Genomic DNA, 22,116 nt, shown 5'->3' with positions numbered 1-22,116 from the left:
GAAATTCTGACCATACCATCTGCTTGCCTCAGCAGTAATCCAGATTTATCAGACCAGGCTGCGTTTTTCCAGTCTTCAGCTGTCCAGTTTTGGTGAGCCTGTGCCGACTGCAGCCTCAGAAGACAGATTTCTGTGAATGCGACATGGTCCTCTGCCGTTGTAGCCCATCTGCCTCAAGCTTTGACATGTTGTACACTCTCACATGCTTTTCTGCTCACCATAGTTGTAAAGAGTGATTATATGAGTTACCGTAGACTTTCTTTCAGTTCTAACCAGTCAGGCCATTCTCCTCCAGGTTCTCTCATCAACAAGGCGTTTCCATCTGCTGCTCAGCTGCTCACTGGAAGTTTTTTGCTTTTTCTACCATTCTGACTAAACTCTAGAGAATGTTGTGCGCGACAATCCCAGGAGATCAGAAGTTTAAGAAATACTCAAACTGACCAATCTGGCACCAACAGTCATGCCACGCTCAAAGTAACTGAGATCCCGTTTTTTCCCATTCAGATGCTTGATGTGAACATGAACTGAAGCTCCTGACCTGTATCTCTATTTTTGATGTATTGCACTGTTGCCACACGATTGGCTGACTGGATAATTGCATGATTAAGCAGGTGTACAGGTGTTCCTAATAAAGTGCTTGGTGAGAGTAAAAAGTATAAATAATACCCTTGACCTGAATATGAGATGTGCCATTAAGAGAAAAGTAAATTTTGTCAAACTTCTGAATTATGCCCTAATCAGAATGTCTGTTAAAAAGGCCTATTTAAAGTCATGTGCATTTAGCTTTACTTAAACATTTTGCCAATATGTTGCAACATCTTAAATAAAAGCAATCCTTTTTTTCAAAATGTAAAGAAATTAAGCAAAAATTCTAACATTTCTTATTAAACAGGCCTGGCTTAACCACTGAATTCATAGTTTTGGAATCTCTAGGTGCCTGGCTGAATCTATTCCCATTTCATACTTTAGGTCTAACAGGCTCAATTCAAAATAGAATTTTTAACTTTGCAATATTTTTGATAATTGGCAAATGGTTTATATATTTCACAAGATATTTGAATACTGTAGACCAATTGTTTGCAGCTTTGTACAGACGTCACTAAGTTGATCCGGACTGACTGACTGACAGTACAATTATCTTTGTATTTAATGCTACCCAAAAAAAAAAAAAAAAAAAGAAACAACTTACTTTGGTACAAGAAAGGGATTGCAACTACAATGTTTTTTATTTGCCTTTCCCTGACATAACAAAGTAATTATGGGGCATCTTGGGGGCCACGGAGTTTAAGGCGCTGACATGGTAGTCGCAGCAACCTCAGTCACAATACGGCCAGGGACCTTTCTTGCATGTCCCTCATCCTGCCTCTTTCCGCACAAATGACCTGTCAACTCTCTACTGTCCAATTAAGGCAAAAGTGCCCCTCAAAACACTTTGAAAACTGTAATTATGACATCAGTAAAGTCTACAATGGCTGCAGCACATTGCCTTTCTTCTTTCAGACTGTATTTCTGTAAGACAGACTTGTTTGCTTCATTTGACACTAATCATGTTTTTTTAGGAGAGCACCTGCAGATATGCTGAATACAGCAAAAAAGGTGTGATACATTCGTCCAAGTTTATTTCGTTATCAACAGTTGCTGTCTGGCTGAAAACATACAGTCTAACTATTTTCAAAATAAAACGATAGACAGGTTTTTAAGAACTGATTTTAATTAATTCCACACGTCAATAACAGCTGTTAGAATACGATCATTTTAAATTTTACAGTTTTATCCTCAACAGGCATCAAATGTGTCCCCAGATCTGAGCATTTGGTACAGGACATAACAATCCACACCTTAACCTGTCCTCCCAGTCCTCATTGGCATCAGCTTCAGGTGCTGCTGCCCTCAACAGCTTCTTGTTGTCTGTTTGCCTATAGGAACAACCGGAGGCGATTCAAGGCTTAATAAAATATTATTTAAATTTTATTGTCTTTTAATATGAACATATAAAAAAAACACAACAAAACATTTACATCATGGATTGTAAGCCTCTGCCCATGCTACCTTATGCATTATTATAAGAAGTAGAGATGCCACTACAAAAAGACCAGACCCTCAGCTCTCTCCAGCTTTCAAACAACCTGCAAACGTATCTGGCTCAGATCCACAGAAGCAACTTGCACCACCTCCCACCTCTGACCAAGTTTAGGAGATCCTTTCAAATAGTGATCCTCTATACCTAGCAACAAATGAACAATGTCATTTTATATGTATAGCAGTTACTTACAAATACAAATTGCCTAGTTAAAGACAGGTATTAGAGTTCTTTACATAATTTTGCTTCAAAGCGCCTTATATAGAATATCCTTTTCAGGGACAGATTCCGATGTAGTACAGGCAAAGTGCCGTCAATCAATTCTGTGTGATTACCAATTTTTTTTCATCACTACATTGATTTTTTTTAACTATGTCAATGTGTCAAAAGAAGGAGAAAAATGGAAGACCAGATTTGCTTCGACCTACTTTTTCAATAATTAACCCTTTCACAGGATGCAGTTATCAACAGTGCGGTCCCGGATCCAAGTGTAAATGTTGTTTTGCTGTGCATTTGAGCAAGGCAAAAGAAAACCCGATTCTGTGCTGATCAAACCACAAGAAAGGGATGAGGAGAGGGGGAAACATAGCATGCAGAGCTAATCTGAGTCACTACTTTTTCCCTCCCGAGTGTCTCACAGTTGAGTAGGACTGCTGCTTTTGTAGTTTCACATTTGCTGATTTCCATACATGAGATGGTTGAGGAGATCTGGTCACAATTGTCAGGGACCCGGATTAATGCTCACTACACGATGGCTTTGAAATAAATATGCCATAAACTTGGGATGAAGTATCAGATGAAAGTGCAAACAAATCTAGCAACACAGCAACAGCTTTTCTCTTCAACGCCGATGACCTTCCAGCGGACAAACCTAACGCCTGCACATGCAGCCTGTGTATCCTTATCTGAGAAACAGCAATCACATACTGACAATACTAGTGCAGGTGAAAGGGAACATTAGTTGTAAGCCTACAGCATGTAGCAATTTAAGTCCAAATCTATTCCAGTAAATAGATATGACCTTATCTACATTGAAAGGAGGCCGAGGGGAATTGTTGGTTGAAGCAGCTCCACTTGTTCCAGACAGGACAATTTGTAATCCAATCAATGACTTCAAGCTAGGTGGGGTTGGACTTGTTGACACTTCATTAAGTTTTGTTGTGTCAGACATGCTGAACCCACCGCAGCAAAATACACTGAATGCTTCTTTGACCCAGTTCAGATTCATTCACAGGAAAAGAAAAGGTGCGTTCATCAACAGCACAGCCGCGAGCCTCTCAACACCCAAAGCACCCACAGCAGCAGAGGTGTCCTGCTTTCTGCAACTACAAGCTCCTGTCTGTACAGAACTACAGCAAAATACTATGTAGATTTATTACAAATGACTTATTAGAATGTGAAGCAATTAAATAAAGATGATACTTGCAGAGAAAGATGCCAAAATCTGGGGAAAAAAGGAGGACAGCACTTCTGAATCCTGTTAAATAAATGTTCCTCAGATTTTTTCTGTCTCTGTCTGTTTCTCAAACTGGAAAAGTATATGGAAAAAATGAATGAAATAAAACACCTCTCAGACTGGGGTCTCATCTGCTGGCCAGCTCAGCTAGTCTTAAAACAACGGGCTGCAATCTTTACCACTTTATAAAGAAAAAAAAAAAAAAAAAAAAAAGGCACCAGATTCTTGTAACCGTTTCCTGTGAATTCTTAAAAATACATCTGCTTTGGCACAGCTGCCGTACAGTAATTTTGAGTTAAGTCCATTTGCAATGCTGATATAATCAAACCTAATAATCCTGTTACAGCAAGATAACTGCAGTAATGTTGTACACAGTGGCACAGTTCCAAGCATCACTGATACCTACAGTTAGCTTGGTTATCTACAAACTAACTTGCCCCTTCAAAAAAAGATTTTGTTGCTGCAGAGGAAACAGAGCTGCATGGGACGATGGAATTAAAAAATAAAAAACAAAGTGTAGGAAAACAAAATCTCCAGTGTAAAATTGGCTTCAGAAAGACTCATCAATTCTTCTGTCCTCTGCTTCTTTCTTAGCTACTCTCTGGTCAGTCTGCTAAGTTTTTATGACTGAGGTAGGTTCTCTTATCTAAAGGACAAAATAAAAATGGAAAGCATTACACATTGAGGCCAGTATTGTGTTCTGCCCTTTCATAATTAAAAGGATAAATTCCTGAAAAAACCCTTTCAAGCTTTGAATTCATTCTCTGAACAAAGAAATAATAACACAATGAGAGAGGTTTCAATTTGCATCACACTCCATATACCTCTGCCTTGTCCTCCCCCAACTTATTCCTGCTCTTTTCCATTAGTTGTTTTTTGACCTTTTACCAAAAACTACTGAGAAGCCTCCATTTTCAACTTGCCTGTTCATCACATATGTGACAAAAATCAGAGAAGCAAATATTGAACGCCCATGGCTAAAAAGAGCCTGTAATTCCAAGTCAAATGTAAAGAGAGATGGGGTGGTAGAGAGGAAATTGTCTGGAGAGAGAGGAGGAAATGGGGGGGTGGTGTTGTTGGGGTGCTCGATCCATTCAGTTTCTTTAGTAGAGGCAGGACGGTACAGATATTCACTGCAAGGTGACGGTTGGCCAAAAAGAGTTAGAGTTGCTTCCAGTGGTGTACAGTACAAAGAGGAATCCTAATCACTCTAGATTGAAGATTCATTAACAGTGCATGTTTGAGTGTGTGTTTGTTTTGTCTGGAAATAAACCAGAGCTGCTAAAAGGCTCTGATGTTTGGGAATAAGGGAGGGTCGTTGCATCTAGTGGATTACTGTGTTCCTGTCCTCAAGTTTTTAGCCCCCTGCCTCTCTGTCTCTGTGTGTGTGTCAGTCTATGAGGGGACAGAGCTGCGGGGTCAGTAAGCAGTGACCAGGTCCTTGTCGTAGTTGTATCGGCCCCTCTTTGGGGCAGGACTGTCAGCGCTGTCCTCTGTGTCCTCACTGTCTCCTCCTGCCCCGCCCCCTTCCTCCTCAGAGGAGGAGTCAAGAGTCAGATCTACCACTGCGCCTCCTCCCGGTGCCACAGCAGGTCCTCCTGTGACCCCTGCCATCCCCACGGAACCGCTTCCAGATTTGCCCGTCAGGCTGGTGCTGCTGTGGGCCGGTGAATGACCGTTTGCCTCAGGAATGCCTGCAGACAGAGATGTCATTTGAAAAAAAATATACGTATGTTACAAAAAGAATTTACTCTAGCAAACTAATGCACAGAAAAAAGGGGAAAGCATTCAGAAGAATAGGTAAATGTTAGAAGGTTTGACACTTACATATATCAACAACAGGGTAGTCTGGTGTGTTGCTGCGTTCTCTTTCCCTGTCCCTCTCCTTATCGTCTCTGATGGGTCGCCAGGAGCCATCGGTTAAGTACTCAATCTCCTCAATGTCCTCACTTGTCTCTTTCAGAATCTCAGATAGCAGCCTGAAATACACACTGTTGGTTAGAGTTGCCTTACAAAACAGATTTCACACCAGAAAATGAACAGAATACTCAATTGCCGGACCGATACACAGTAGACGTCTGCATGTGCGCAATTTCCAGGTTTTTGTCAAGTTTTCTTCCTGCAGTTTGCAGATTATGTCTGTCATTCAAACATGTTGACCATTCTCTATAATCTTGACCATTTTCATTGTTTTCCTTGTAGTGAGGACACCCATCCCCCTCCTTCTTCTGAATTCCACTAGGAGATAAAACGCTTGGTTTTTAATAAACCTTTCAGAGACTCCCCGGACTTTCCAACTGTCCTTCTCACTTCTCAAAATAAAAGTGTCAGATTAACATTGCTCAGAGAAGGAACCGTCCTTCTCCTCACCGCAAGAGGGCGATGTTTTGATCTGATAATGAAATGAATGGCATTAAGTGTCTTCGGAACAGAGCAAAGACTGCATTCGACAAACTGAAATATATTTCACAAAAAATCATCAGAATTAAACACCTCTCTCACTCTCTCTCACTCACAAAACACCCACCCCTCCTCTCCCCCTCTGAGATAAGAACTTGCCATACTCCAGTCGTAAATTATAGACGCATTTCTGAAGGACATATACTGGTATATTCTCCTTGGTTAACTACATGGCTGAAATAACATGTATTAGGGGGGTCACTTTTTCCAAAAATCATATTTGAACAAATTTGAAATGACAAGCAATTTGTTCAAATGAGTTTGAATGCATGGCATTCTTAACTTTAAGCCCTAAAGAAACAGATTGTTCCTTAACGTTCCACCATTCTTCGATAACTCTGAATTACACACTTCATTCACTATCAACAAACTAAGTGTCCAGTTCATTTTGTCATTCCAATATCAACATTATTCACCTGTTTGATTCCAGCCTCTTTGTTATGTGTTCATTATTAATGCCTCAGTTATTCAGTTGCTTATAGACAGTCATAAATAAATGCTCATTTATGGCCAAGCTGTGGTCTTGTGTATTCCTTCAAAGCAGAGACTGAGATCCCTTAATTGAGAGCTTTAACTCAACATAAACTGATAAGACTGATTTTTTAAAAATCTATTTTCCTTCAATAGAAGGGGGTGCGCCAATTTTCAGCAGGAGCAAATTTGAACTCAAAGTGTAGTAGTTCCGCTAAATCATTAAATAGCATTACATTATTCAAGTTACAGTTGATGAAGAAATTCAACAAAATATGCCAAGAACTTTGGCTGTTCCTTATTATAAACTGAAAATTGCATGCATTCAGTAAATTTCACAGCCTCTAGACACCAGTCTATAAACCTGCTAACAGTGAGTAATTAGACCACTGAAACTGAAACCCAGAAATCAGTTCAAGAAGGGACTTTCACACAAGCTTAATTTAAGGAATGCAAATATAGCTCAAAGCCAAAATGTAACATAATGTTTTCAGTTTTTTGTGAAAGTAAGGGAGTGCCTGTGAGTTGCTTAAAATTCTGCAAGAAATTACATGCCCAAATTGTTGTGGACACAAAAAGTTTATCATGCAATTTTTTGATAAAAATGGACTGCAGGCTCATCAGTGTTTTTCCTACTCCTTAGAGAATGTGCGATTCCCTTTGTGACAAAACACCTGAAAATGAAAAAGACAAATTGTGTTAAAATGCAGTTTTCATGCTGCAAAGATATAGCACCCTTAGCCAGTAGGTGCCCTGTGGGTCACTTGCAGCAATGCCTACTGAGCTTTTCAGAGTCCCACAATTACATGGTTCTCTAAATTATAGTGTTGTTAGAACAAGTAGATCAGCTACAATTACCGCTTCGTGGTTGTATGCTTCAGACGACCAGTCAAGTTTCAGTTTACATCCCTGTCTGTCCAGACTCATAAAATATGTGGTAAAGACTTTCAAGGTATTTAATAAAAGGTATTAAGCATATTTTGCCATAATTAGCATATGAATTCCTGCGTTATGGCCAAAAATGTGTTTTGTGAGGTGACTTTGACCTTTGACCACCAAAATCTAATCAATTCATCCTTGAGTCCAAGTGAACATTTGTGCCAAATTTGAAGAAATTCCCTAAAGGCATTCCTGAGACGTCGCGTTCACGTGAAGGGGACAGACGGATGGATGGACAACCAAAACCATAATGCCTCCGATCATGGCTGTCCCTATCGCTGAGGTATAAAGAGTCAACAAAGAAGCCTATTCACCGGATCAGAGGTTTTGAAATACAACCTGACAGCAGTTGTAGAAATACAAAACTAAATGGATGATCACCCTCTAAGGCTAAATACTTAAAGCCTTTACAATAAAACACAGTAGGTTGGTGCATGTTTCAACTTGTATCTAGAGTCCTAAAAACACCCCGATATCTGTGCAGCTGTATTTATGTTCCCAGGCACACAGGGTTGTTCAAATTACACAAGCGTACATTTTCAGAATTTATTGAAAAGAAGATGATGCTGCAAGGCCGGGACAAGTCAGAGCATGTTTTTGTCTCCTTACCCATCAATTGTGAGCAGCTCAAAGGGAGCGGGCTTGTCGCAGACAGGGCAAGTCCACGTGGGCTTCTTCTCATTCATCTGCAGGAAGAAGACTGCGTCGAAACACTGAAGATGGGCACAAGTTAAAACTCGACATGGCACACCGAGCCGCATCTTCACCAACTGGGAAATGGGAGTGGAAGAGGAAAAAGCATATTAAAGACATCAAACTTCATGGCAGGCCAAACATTTAGGAGACTTGTCACAGCTAAAAATGTCAGGTGTTCCCGTGTAAGTATACTCACTGGACAGATGAGAGAAACCCGAAGGCCTGTGGTTGCAATTTCACTTTCTGGGTCAAAACGTAGTTTGTCTTGGACTATAAATTACACAAGCGTACATAAATGGTAGATGGTAGTTAATTATGACACCTCATTTTCTATCAGATAATATGTTATAATGTGTGACATTAAAAACACAAATCAAGTCCAACCAAAACAGTGTTGACAAAGTAAGCAGATTACAAGAATAACACTTACTGCGTTCACGACAGCGTTCTGCACTCTCAACAGAGCAGAGTTTGAGTTGGCTGAAGAGGTCTGCTGCAGTGAAGACTCGCACTAAGTATACTGCCACTGAGTACCGCTGAAAACACACCAAATAAGAAGTTGTGAGCACTGATTTGAAAAGGCTACCAATGTAAAATAAAAGATATAGAGCCGCGTCAAAGTATTCAGAGCCCTTCAGTGTTTCCCAAACAATTTGATTCTATTTGTGGTGGTAGCTGAAGGGGGGGTGTTAAATTAAATATTTCACTAATAGCGTATATTAGGTGCTCCACTTCAAATATTTTCATTGCCAAGTACTTTGAGCCAAAGAAATAACTCAAAAATATACTGTATATACCACTATCTCTGTTTCCTGTCAATCTTACCTGTTGTTTCTGCCCTAGCTGGTCATCCCACAGCAGCACGTTGGCTGCTGTCCTCCTCCTCTCCTACATCTCTCTCTTTATTAGCTATAGCTACCCCTTCCTGACCCTCTCTTGCTGCTTCAGCTGCCATACAGCATTGCTTGAAGCCTGGAAATATTTGAAACAAATTCGTTGAATAGCTAATCATACTGGTCAGCCTGTTAAGCTTTCCCACAGGTGTTTCTAGGTACTCAGTTTTGCTAATGTCTCTGGTCCAGACGGTTTTTGTGCCACCGCAGGACGAGCTCTTTTGAAACTGAAAATATTTTTCAATATTCATCTGGGCTGAGGGAGAAAACATTCAGCGTCAGAGTTAAAGAAGTGACATCAGCATTATCCACTTGCACGAGAAGTTAATACTGACTAGTCCCTATGCTAACCGACTTCTCTGCAGGGAAAACCCAACAACAATCCTTCCTACTGTGCATTATGTTTTTATTCAGTGTGCAAAGAGAGATAGAGAGAGACAGACAGAGAGAGAGGGGCAAGGAGAGGCTGATTAATCAATGAAGTAAGATTTTACCCATTTAGAAATAGACAAAAAAAAAAAAGAAAGAAAAAAAAAAGAAAAGAGAAAGTCAATGCGTGGCGGTCAATGTTGATATTGTGGCGTGCCGCCACAGTAAATCAATGAATGGGAAACATTGCTTCTTCACTTCTTTGTGTTATGGATTTAACTAAGATCTGTATTTTTCCCACCCACCTAAGTGAAAACAAGTTTTAGAATTTTTTGCAAATTTATTAAAAATCAAAAAACTGAAATCTTGAGACTTGTCCAGAAGCCAGAACAGTGTTGTCTTTGGTTGCGCTGAAAGTTGAACCGTTGACCCAGACTCAGGTTCTTGAAGAAAAACCTGCTCCAGAGTACACGTGACCTCTGTATTTGGCTGCATCCATCCTCCTGTCCCTGCCTCCTGTCTAAACTACATCTCATCAATTGAATTTGCCACAGGTGGACTCCAATCAAGTTCAATCTAAAGCATAATTAAAGCAAATAGGATGCACATGAGCATACTTTGGAGTACCACAGCAAAGGGTCTGAATACTCATGTAAACAAGAGATTTCAGTTTTTGATTTTTAACAAATTTGCAAGAATGACACGTTTTTCACTTTGTCATTATAGATTATCGAGTGTGGATTGATGGGCTAAAATGGCAATCTTATCAACACAATAAATTGTGCAAAAAGTGAAGGGGTCTGAATATTTTCTGAGGCCAACATACACAAAGTGAACCTCAAAACCAGTTTAATAAAAAAATTTAACTTTAACACACAAGATTTTTTTATGCAAGGGGAAATCTCCTTGAAATCACTATTCCCACCTCATGTTAGACAAAGAATTAAAGCAAATGTATCCTGGAGCCTTCCTGATTATATAACTGTATTTAATGAAAGATATCCTCTAACATTACATGGGCCTATTACAAAAGTCACTCATCTTAAGAAAAATAACACAGCAGATTCATTATATCAAAAAATGTCCACTATCTTGATTCACCTTCCCTAAATACAGAGAGAACATTAGAAAATGTTTTAAGCCTTAGTGCAAATATGCCTCTCTGCTTAACTTAGATTTTGAGGAACTAAAATCCCTTTAAACTCCTCTTGTGGGCCAGTCACAAGGTTATGGACTGAGTATGCTGAGCAATCAATTCTTTACTCCAATGTGTCACTTAAAACAAACAAAAATGGCTCGTTCTCCTCTAAATCAGCAACATTTCTCATGTGCAACACACTTCTGAAGTGCTGTGGTTGTTTTAAAACTTCAGTATTTTGTTCATACTGTGGATAAAGAGAAATCTTGAAATCTTGCCATAACAGACCTGTAATGACTCTCCTCTCTTCCCATGAACATTACCCTAAACACTACAGAGCACTGTACAAATTATTAAATAAAACAAAGGAAAGCTGTGATGCAGGTGATATATTCTTAACACAGAGCAATTCTGCTGTCAGACATTCATATTGCTTTACAGATTTTAATGCAGGCTTGCAATCGTGATCAGGACATCCACAAAACGTGATATCAGTTCATCTTTCGAGTATTTTCTCAATTAATCAATTGTTTTTGTCTATAATGTTTTGTCCAACCAACACTCCAAATCCCCAAAATATGCAGTTTACAATTGCTAGCTGGTTTTCTTGAAGACCAAGAAACCAGCAAATAATCACACTGTAAAAGCTAGAACCACAGAATTAAGGATTTCTTCTTTAAAAATGACTCAAAACAATTACTGATTATAAAACAGTTGCCAATTACATCTAACTGATTAACCTCCTAATCGCTGAAACTGTTTGAAAACCTGTTTCTTATTGTGTTTAGTTTCACCCATCAAATTGCTCATCGTTAATTGGTTTACACAAGAGCTCTAAAGAAGAGGGTGCCAACAGAAGTAAGTGTATTCATCAGTCTTCCAGCTGCTTAACAGGATCAGGATTGTGAGGGCAACAGTCAAGAAGATAGTTGAAGTAATTCAGCACTTGGCTCTCGAGAGCCTTCTTTAGGAGTTATAACACGCACGACTGAGTGGGACCAATTAAACACTCAGGGAACTATGTGTCCCAGCTTGCCTTTGGTGCCACTTGTAATCTGTAGAAGTAAAGTAAATGTTTCTGGCACATCTTCTCCTACTTCCAAAGTGCATTGAGAAGGGAAAAAGTCTAAGAGGTCAAAACTCCAGCAACACTTGTAATATATAGAACAACTTTGTTAGACCAACGCGTTTCGGCTTGTGGCCTTCATCAGGCTCAGCCCCTTGTCAAATACCGGGGGGAGAAGATATCTGCTTTACTTGACCTGTTGCCACCACGACCCTGAGCTATGCCAGCATATGAGACTGAGCATCAGACTCTCACCTTGCCAAAGTTTCCCCAGGTGATGGTGACTCTGTTAGTGACACTGGAGAGATGCAACCAGGGAGTGATGTTTACAGGTCGACAGGGACGACGGGGTTCAACACCAGGCTTATTAGAGGGGTAATAGCCCTGTAAACACACAGACACACACAAATACCAAAGTATGATGTAAGTCATCCAATATTTTAACCAGATAAAATAGTTTTTGAATGATTTGCTTAAGCAGGCGTCAGGATTCCCTCTGAAGGGTTAAGATGCAGTTTAAAAAACGAATTAGTTGTTCGGTTCTTTGGTTGTGTTAATTGTAAAGCCCCTACTTTAACTGAGAGGCACAAAACTGCAAACACCTTCTAATCTTTTCAATTTTGTAGAGAGTTGAAATGGAAGTAAGAGCTCAGTTCTCCTTCAAATAACAGACATACCCAGTCTTAACGTACTGATGATGACATACAGGCATCATTCATTTTCCATTTGCACATAGTGAAAATAGATACACATATACATAGAGCGAGAAAAATTGCTAAAAGAGAGGAGAAGACAGAAGATGAAAAGGACAGAAGTAAAAGAAAGGCAAGGCTGGGAGGAAAGACACCAAATATCCTACAATTCTTCACATTCTCCTCCTAGAGTTTGCTCTAGGATAGGGACCATTTTGTCCACTGTTTAACATATTGATTTATACAAAGACTTCAAGTGAAGTCAGCCTAACTGTATTTTATTTTTTCCCCCCAAAGAATTTATCAACTCTAAACTTGTTACAGGTACTTCCACCCTTCTCCTAGCTATGGCTTTCTTGATGGCTGTGAGTAATATTTTTATATGTGTCACTGGCTTCAGGTTTGGTCTCTATATAATCAAATATGTTGTACTAAGACCAAAATTCATCTCTAAACTTTACCTCTGTAGCTGCCACAAGCAATATGGTCGAACTGTTGAACTTTTTAAAAAAAATATATGAAAAAGATCAGCCACTAAATTATCATGCAATCTTGGACAGCTTACTTGTCTGTCACTGCTAAATTTGATTTGAAAAGTCTGCTGTGTGGTACTTTGTTGGGCTGTGTGGAAGCTCAAACACCCAAGAATTCAGTTAGGCTTTCAACACCAACCTTTAGAATGCAAACGCTCTCAAATTCCCAATTCTGTTTTCACAACACTGATTTTTAACCGTTGTCTTTCCAGTTTGCTTTTTTGACTATGCAGCTTATGAACACAACAATGCAGCCAACACTTGTCTTGAAAGTTTAAGCTTCTAACCAGCCCATAATGCAAAACACCACAACAGTTTGTAAGCCACACAGAGACTGCCAGCTGCAGTTTCCTACTAAAGTCTTGCAAGTGTGTGGATGCCTTTAAACTGGCTAACCCACACTGAATCTGTACCTGGATATTCTTTGTTTCTTACCTCATTCAATTTCTACCTGCATTAGGTTGGCTAATCGATCACTACCTTACATTATGGTGCGAGTTGGCAATGAATAGGCAGTACGTCTGCAACCAAAACCCAAACCAGTGAGTCAGTGACTGCATCTATAAACAGATGGCTTACAGTAATCACTGGAAAATTTATTTTAAAAGAACAGGTGATTTGCCCTGCTTTAGCCATGTTTGTGTTCTAAAGGTGTGGCTTATCTCAAATAGGTGAATCAACTCACCGGCACATGACAGTAGGACTGGTTGACTTTGACTGCAATGTTGGGAGGATACTGGTCCTCCTGGACACCAATGGAGTCTGTGTAACAGATTCTGCAACAGAGAGTGACAAGAGAGAGAAAGATTACTATCATAAGAATGCCTGACCCTTCAGCCTATCAACACGACTGAATCTGTATCTATATAGTCTTTGAGTTTTTCAGAACTCCACTTTCACATAAATCATTGAGATCTTCTATTTTCAAAAAGGATTTGGGGGGATTCAAATACTCTTTGTCCATGCATACTAAAACCATTTTTCCTTTCTACAGCACAGTTACTGGCAGAACCAGCACATTCGAAACAACAGGATTGTAAAATATCTATTAAGTCTCAATGGGAATTACTGGGAACTTACCTAAGAACCACTTGGATTGATCTGATTCCTGGACGAAGCTCACTAAGAAAGTAGAAGGTCATGAATTAAAATGAGAATCAGTTAGATATTTTTAAATTAAGCTGGTGTTAACTGAACAGTGCAGATCTGGGAGGAAATGTTGGACTTTCTTACCTTGCATTTCTGATCTGGTCTGCTTGGTTCGGTGTTAACTCAAATATGCATTGACTGTCCTGCAGTTTCTCATTGTTCTGGGCAACTGTAAAAAAGTGTAAACAAATTCCATTACAGCACAGCACCTAGTTGAATAATTTAGTAGAGGACATAATATTTTTTCCAAAATGAATTATTCAAACACAAGGATAAAGAAACATCAAATACTCTGCACTTACTTAGCTCTGTTGGTGGCAACAGTGTCTCCAAAGTTTGGTAGAAGGGCAGTGGCACCAACTTTACCTCTGCTGCAGGTGTGGGGATTGGTTTGGAAATGCCGTTGAGGTAGTCTGCACCCTGAGAGGTGGCCGTTGGGGAGGAGCTGAGGGGTGAGTAGGCAACTGGAACACCCTCTGGACGCCGTGCTGCAAGCCAGCCAGATGTTTTGGGGAAGCGCGACTCGTAGAGCTGCCTGACATTCTTCAGAAGCTCTGGGCTGTATTCGGTCTGCACCAGCCTCAGTGCGCGCCCCACCAGGTCCTGCTTCAGCCCACTTTTGCTGCGACCCATTGAGGCCAGCAGCGTCTGCAGGTCGGAGACCCGGAAACTTTTGACCATGTTCTGGCAGGAAGGAAAGACAAAATTCGAGATATAAATTACAGGGACATTGAAGTTTGTAGACAACGGAAGTTTAAGTGACAATGCCATCATTTTACAAGTTATTAGACTCATTGGAGGCCATGTCCAAATCCAAGGCATTTTGATACTTGATTGAAATTCAAAGCCATTTTCCAACAAACTGCTAATGGCGTTGGATTTTCTGCTTCTTCTGACTTTTTCAAACAACTCATAACTTCAAATACTTTATTCTTTCCTAAGTTGGTTGTTGCTGTTGCCTTTCTGAAGGTATTTATGATCTGATTTTCTAAGGTATCACTTGGTGTGAGGAAAATTCACTGCCTAACTGTGTGACCCAAGCTGGAAAATGCATTCCTGTACATTTGTGTTTATATTCTTTGAGTTTCTCAAGTGAAAGTATCAAGTTTCTAAACATACTCTGAAAAATCCCTCCAATAATGACTCCAATAATTCAATGACTTGTTGCATTTCTTGCCTAACACAGCTGTTAAATTTACCCCTGACAGGTTCCACACCATCATTTACAATTAACTTATATGTAGAATTTAACACGACAGAGCAGGTGTCTCAAAGTGTTTGATTCCTGCTAAAATTAGCTTCTGTACTTGGTCACTTTAATCCTACAGAGGCGTGAACCTACCTTGTAATTAGCTGGCTATAATAAGAGGTCACACCGCTCCTCATTCTGAATGCTTGGATTTTGGTATTTTTAACATTGTGTTCTTAAACAAATTGTAGTACCATTAAACAAACTTTTGAACTTTTTATTTTAAGGATTTGGTGCAAAATTTTCAAAGGTAATCACAAAAAAAAAAAAAGTTAGAACACACAACTGAAAATATGTGGTAAAACCTATAGTTTGGATCTTTATTTGACAAGAGATGGATATAGTTTGCAATGTTTACATGCATACCAAAATCTGTTTACAGTCAAATGAGGTAAAATACAACTTAAATTTTAACTATCCAATTTCTGAAAAATTCATTTTAATTATATCCCATTACTGATGGGCCCATCATAAGTCATTCACCCAGTCCCCGAGGATTTACTGTTAATTGTCATTTGCATCGATGGTTTATGGGTGAACTCGCGTGTCCAGCACTGACCACCAAACTTTGAGCGGAAGACAAACCCTAACAAGCACATGTGTTTACCCTTTAAATGCACTGAATTAAGTGTGGTCAGCGCAACAGAATGTTAAGTCTAATGTCACCGAGGTCTGATTTACTCGTCACAATGGGTCCAGATTTTGATTAGCCACGCTAAACTTGTATACACTACTGACACAAATAGTGGATTCGGTTATCTCAGGACAGGCTACACAAGACAAAGCATACAGTCTGCATGAGGATGTTTATTTAACGGGCAGCAGCAACGTAGAGAGCATGCGGACTGGACTGTAGGGCAGCACACAGAATGTTGTTGTTACTGCAAAAACCTGAGCCATCTGACATGCATTAACAGCCGGCTTTGCGTCTACATTAAATTTGCACAATAACGCGGCTATCCACTGGGCTTCTGATAGACGATCTGCGCAAAAAAATGCAGCAATAAAGTCAGTAACGTTGCGGTTTCTTCTGCCTCACTTGAACATCACCAGTACAGTCTCCGCTATCGGCTGGCTAGCTTCTCTAAAGACTGGGCTGTCGGTATTCAATCATGGCAACTGGACATTTTGACAGGTGCACAGCTCCATAGACTAACCGGTTAACCTCAAACAGAGATTACTATAAACCAAATACCGTCACATATTAACATGACGGGAAGTATGCTAGCAGCGAACTCCCAAATGTTTGTATGGTCTCATCATTCATTTTCGCTGTCTTCCTTTAGAGCCAGCGTGATGCTAGCTGAACCAACGCACTTCCCCAGTTAACGCTACCAAGCAGGCTAGCTACGTTAGCAGCGCAGGCTAGTTCGTTTCGTCGTGAATGTAATACGTCACATTTTTAAGAGTACAAACTCTTAACCATATTCATATAAAGCCCCCGGTTTCCCCACGATCCGGCTGAGTTTCAGCCCACACTTCCACGCCCGTCTCCCATCAAACCAAAGCTAGCCAAGCTCTACTTGCCATCGCTTCCACCAGTTCGGCCGCCATCTTCGTGCAGCAGTACCGCGAGAGTCAGAGACGAAGGCAAGTCTTTCACCAATGAAACGCAGAGCCTGCTTTGATGGACATGTAGCCTCGGCCAATAACAGCGCGGGTTTAACCAGAGCCCGGAGCGCTACATACAAAATGGGCGGGATCGCCGTGTTTTAAAGTTACAGTACAACTTTTTAAAAACACTAAGAGACAGGTCTCATTCCCAAAATAGGCCTCAGTGTCTATTGAAGATACCACGTGTCAAAGTGTTTTGATATCCATGATGTTTCGGTTTTATAGTATTGAGGTATTGTGAAAGTGTGACTTAAAAACTGTTTAAATTCAACGTGGATGTAAAGCGTGGGGTGTCAAGTGGATCCGGTCGCATGGTCCCACCATGTCCCCTCCGAGCAAAATATTCCGTTTCAGGTTATGCGTCCAGCCATGAGATGTGGAGTTAATGCTTTGTCTAAGGCACATTCATTATTGTATTAAAATGAGCAATTAACAAAATACACTTACACGTCAAAGCATAGACCAGCCATGCCATGTCTAAAACACAAATACCATGTTCCGTGTCACGTCTTTAGCAAAACTGAAATAAGTATGCAAGGGACACATTTACACTCCCTCAGGTGATCCAGCCCAGATTTTCCAAAAGCTCCTCGTATGTGGCAAAGAATAGCCTCATGGAAACACAAAAATCAATTGAAGGAATTCCAGTATCATGTAATAACATGGTGTGGTTTGTTTTGGCTTTGCTTTGGATGTGAAACATCAAGGCCGTGCATTCAAAAGGACAGCTGGCTCTGCCAATACGCTGGTTCATGAAATAAGTTATTTATAATATAATGTGTGAAAGAAATATAAAATGTAGGAAATATATGATTCAGTTATTTTAATACACCTGTCTAAATTTAGTTCACAAATGTAAACGCAAGTACAGTTGGATATGTTCCCCACAATACGGGCTGCTGTTTTTTACAATTATAATATGGGTTGATATTTTTTGATTAATAGAGCACAAGCCTACATATAAATTCATACAGCTGATTACAGTACGAAAGCTTGCTAATGTAAAGGCAGCATAGTGCTCTATGTTGTGCATATATTTCATGTTCCATTATTTAAACAGAAGAGGGCAATATGGTCCATGATTTGACCTGACTGTGATTTAATTCCTGCACTCTGTAAAACTGACACAACAAAGCAGATCCATCTAGATACTGTACTATTACTGCTATCTAGACTAATGTGATGACAGCTGGGAAGATTGTGTGGGACAATAAATATATCTATTGTGTAAGCTATTCAATTTCTACCCCTCCCCAGTTCATGGGTCCATCAGTATAAAGTCATGCACACAGACACTGTTAAAACTAGACCTTTATTTGTTTCAGATTCCAGAGACTTTAAGGATATAAAACATGGAAATAAGGAACACTGACAATTTTCTATTTGATGTCAACAATGTAAGTGTGATTTCACTTCACTGAATCGCTAGAGGAAGCAGATGCAGAATATATGTGTAATGGGGTGTTGAAAAACTTTTTAAAATGTTTTACATGACTTTGATCTTACTTATGGGACAATTAAAGGTGGTTTTGGAGAATATGGGGATTCAAGCTGTTAAATAACACTATGTTTTAAGATGGATTAGGTGCTTTTGTAAGCCTCATAATTGGTCAAAAAGACTTAAGGTTGCTTGACTTTTGATCAGTGTAAATTCTCAGTTGACGGTACAAATTTAATTATTCAAATGCCAGTCATATCAAATGAGTGTAAAGATTGGATCCACAATTTATGTCAACATTCAAAAGTGTAGTTCAAAAGAGTCTGATGTATAGCTGTTTGACCTGAATATCATAACATAAACAACACTAGAAAATGTGCTCAATAGTGCACAGACCTCCACCAAGGCCAGTGTCAAACAACATACACCAGACTTCAGAGGTAATTAAATTTTATAGTAAATGGTCCAGATCTGCCCCAAAATTTGTTTAGTAGTTTTATGCGTAATCCTGCTGACAAATGAAAAACCAAACAAACAAACCAACAGCCAAACAAACACAGGTGATCACATAATCTCCTTTGTGGAAGTAATAAACAAGTCTGCTGTATTTCAGCATAAACCATAAAAAAACCTTTTCAACATCAATTTATTGCTGACATTAAAACATCATCACCATCAAAGGACAAACTGTAAAATTTAAGTAATAAAGTATATTTAAATACAAAGTGAGTAGTAGAGTCGGACACATAATTATAGAGCACAACCCAATAACTTTTCAAACTGAGGGAGATGTACTTTATGAAAAACAACTATTGAAGATTATAATATAATACAATACAATACAATACGCATTTTAGATGTAATCTCTCAGAAGATTCTGAAAGATTATCTAAGATTGTATTTGCTGAATTCATTCACAAATAGAAAAAAAAAACAATTATTTATATTTCTGTACTGCATTGTATATGAAAAAACATAAAAATTTCCAGTGGTTAATAAAAAAGAAGCCTGTTTTACAATAATAGTTGGCAAGAACTGGAATAAAGATCATTGGAGGCACAGTTTAAAAAAGGTTCAGGTCAACAATAGGAAATGAATTCATTTTATTTTTCAGTCAGACACTTTACTGTTTGACTCGACTGAATGTGAATCTGTTTTTTTTTCTGCAAAATGATGCATTTGAGCCGTTAATTACTGCTCTGTGGTAACTGGAGTAATTCTTTGGACAACATCCCCACGGACAAAACAACTTTAACAGGATAACACCGGCATCTAAAAGGCCTTTGATTCTAAAGCATCCATCCTCTGCACACCATGTCTTACTAAAACTTGAGTGTTTAATCTCCCGTAATTACAAAGATTTGCTTAGGTTAATAAAAATAATCCGCCTCAATTGAGACCCCCTACCTAGACCTCCCCTGTGCCTTCTTTGCCCCTTTCTGTGACGGATAAATTCACAGTCATATAAATAGAGTCACCCTCACAACTTTGAGGCACAGCTCTTCGATTCAGGAGCAAAAGGCTGTTGGATATCAAGAGGGAGGTTTTGATCAGGTCAGATTTATCAGAGAGGCGAAACGTTTAATTAAACTTTGTTGACAAACAAAGTGGCCGATTTAGTCTTAAAGACTGACGTCATTTCCACAGGTTGAGATTGTGTCGCTCATGAGCGCATCAGGGTTAACAACAGTTGAGAGGCTCATCTTTATCTGTGATCCTGTCAACAGTGAGACTTCGACGAAAGAAGCGAGGGGCATCGAAGAATTCAGTTAATGAAGGGTCCTAATTTTAAAAGAAAATAGCCATGCTGTGAAACTCAGACACACAGTTCTCAGAAGACTTTTGGGAGAAACGCTTTCCATTTATCAGCTGATAATTATTCAACAGTCAGTCAGTTTGGAAGCAATAAAACCTCTGTAATGAGTCTCAGATATCTTAATTCAGAAATGACAATGGAGGACAGAAGCAGCCGCACCGGGGTCAGAGAAAGGCTGGGACTAAGCTTCACTATTGACTACCTTCTGTTCAATAAAGGAGTCAAAGGTTCTAAAGAAGAAGCGACAGGAAGTGGTACGGCAGAGCAGACAGCGGACAACATGCTAAATCATCAGAATCGTAAACCCGAAGAGGTGGGGGTTCGCGCTGAGATACAGGAGAAGCAGCTACAGAGGTCAGAGGTAGACGCTGAAGACAGGAAAGTCAAAGGTGAGGAGGGGGATGAAGAGCAACAAGAGGAGGGGGAGGAGGAAGTGACCACCACGATGTCTGTCAGCGGCAGTCTAGAGAAGTCTGCGGACAAACCCAACCAGTCGTACATTGCACTCATCTCCAAGGCAATCCTGGCGTCTGAGCAGAAGAAACTGTTGCTATGTGACATCTACCAGTGGATCATGGACCACTTCCCTTACTTCAAGAGTAAGGTATGTTCACGTCTGTGTTCTTGTGTCTTTCTATTTACCTGGCAAACAGAGATCAACATATATTGCACTGTCCAAGAACAGCTGTTGTGGTAATAGAGGAATTTAGAAAAGTAAAATCGGGTGGTAATGTGAAGTCAACACTACGAAACAGGTGATTGCTGCCTGGGGGAGTATTTTGAAATGACTCATTCTCTATTACTTTGTTGACTCGTCACAGCCACTAGTAAGACACAATTTTGAGACAGATAATGAGAATGCGTGTTCGTCCAAAGTCTTCATAGTGTTTAATTGAGTTTGCTGAAAAATAATTTTCATAAGTAGAGCGACCTACTTGGCACAGGTAATCTGTCTGAGTGGTTAGGCAATTAGGTGCTCGCGGGGACACTAGATGATCTTCTTGTTGGCGAATTCACAAATAAAGTAATCCTGTTGCTAGGTTGCAAAGTGCCTCTGCCTTTACCAGGTGCAACAACAGATTGGATGTAGCCCAGTGGATTAAAGTTGATCACTCGTTTGACGTGCTAAAAAGGTAACTCAGGGTGTTTTGTCTTACAGTGATCATATACAGTCTTGACACGCTATTGCGCATCCTGCCAAAAACAGGATGAGGTGACATCCTGAGAAGGATCAGTGATACTTAACAGCCGCCTATGTTAATGTTAACTCTTACTCGCTTTCAGGTTTTGCTTTTGGTCTAACAAAATGCCTTTTCTTGCTTCCACAGGACAAAAACTGGAGGAACAGCGTGCGTCACAACTTGTCCCTGAATGATTGCTTCATCAAAGCAGGCCGCAGTGACAATGGTAAAGGCCACTTCTGGGCGATTCACCCATCAAACTATAAGGACTTTTCTAACGGGGACTATCACTGTCGGAGGGCACGGCGGAGGGTACGCAGGGTGGCAGGACAGCTCCCCCTTTCCTCCCTGAGCTCCCCCTACCACCCTGCCCTCGCCCGCTCCCACAGAACAACCTGTTGGTGCTGTCCTCAGGGCCCAGCTCTCCCTCTGTCCTGCTTGCCACCGAGGCTCTACTGGCCTTGGTCCCGTGTGCAGCCAGAAGTGGGGCTCCACCCGGGCCTATATGCCTCTGTACCCTGAGAGTGAACAGTGTATATTTTTGAAGTATTCTGTACTTACAGTTTGGGCTGGAATTACCACTGGGTAAAATGATGATGCTAATGATTATGTCATTAGGTGATGTTAAAATTGATATGAAGTTGGATGTTATTGCATTACATTCAGCTTTGTATGTAAGGTCCAAGTGATTCTAGGGCATTCAGTGACTAAGTAAAATGTATGAAACTTTAAAGAAACTGCATGTGTTGTATTCTGAATTTTTTTAGAATACCAGAAATGCAATGTTTTGTTATAATCTCATTAAATCATATTGAATTTGACTGATGTTTTTTTTATCAGCTGCCTTGGGTGTGTGTGTGTGCGTGTGTGTGTGCG

General features: G+C 39.9%; 2 protein-coding genes across 2 annotated transcripts; one reads left to right on the top strand and one right to left on the bottom strand.

Moving 5' to 3' along the window:
- Positions 1–1,950: 1,950 nt before the first annotated feature.
- Positions 1,951–16,786, bottom strand: pias4a (protein inhibitor of activated STAT, 4a). The gene is made up of 11 exons (XM_040129031.1): positions 16,719–16,786; positions 14,245–14,626; positions 14,027–14,111; positions 13,874–13,915; positions 13,479–13,569; positions 11,824–11,952; positions 8,533–8,638; positions 8,299–8,372; positions 8,016–8,176; positions 5,364–5,515; positions 1,951–5,230 (listed from the first exon to the last, which is right to left on the bottom strand). The coding sequence occupies exons 1-11, from the start codon at positions 16,743–16,745 to the stop codon at positions 4,956–4,958; spliced, it is 1,524 nt and encodes a 507-aa protein (XP_039984965.1). The 5' UTR covers positions 16,746–16,786; the 3' UTR covers positions 1,951–4,955.
- Positions 16,787–20,189: 3,403 nt separating this feature from the next.
- On the top strand, positions 20,190–21,762 carry foxq2 (forkhead box Q2). The gene is made up of 2 exons (XM_040128594.1): positions 20,190–20,663; positions 21,388–21,762. The coding sequence occupies exons 1-2, from the start codon at positions 20,190–20,192 to the stop codon at positions 21,760–21,762; spliced, it is 849 nt and encodes a 282-aa protein (XP_039984528.1).
- The last annotated feature ends 354 nt before the right edge of the window (positions 21,763–22,116 follow it).

Source organism: Xiphias gladius, chromosome 6 (genome assembly GCF_016859285.1).
Source record: "Xiphias gladius isolate SHS-SW01 ecotype Sanya breed wild chromosome 6, ASM1685928v1, whole genome shotgun sequence".
Classification (NCBI taxonomy): Eukaryota; Metazoa; Chordata; class Actinopteri; order Istiophoriformes; family Xiphiidae; genus Xiphias; species Xiphias gladius.
The sequence above is the reverse complement of the archived record's forward strand: the minus strand, read 5'-3'. Positions and strand labels throughout refer to the sequence as shown.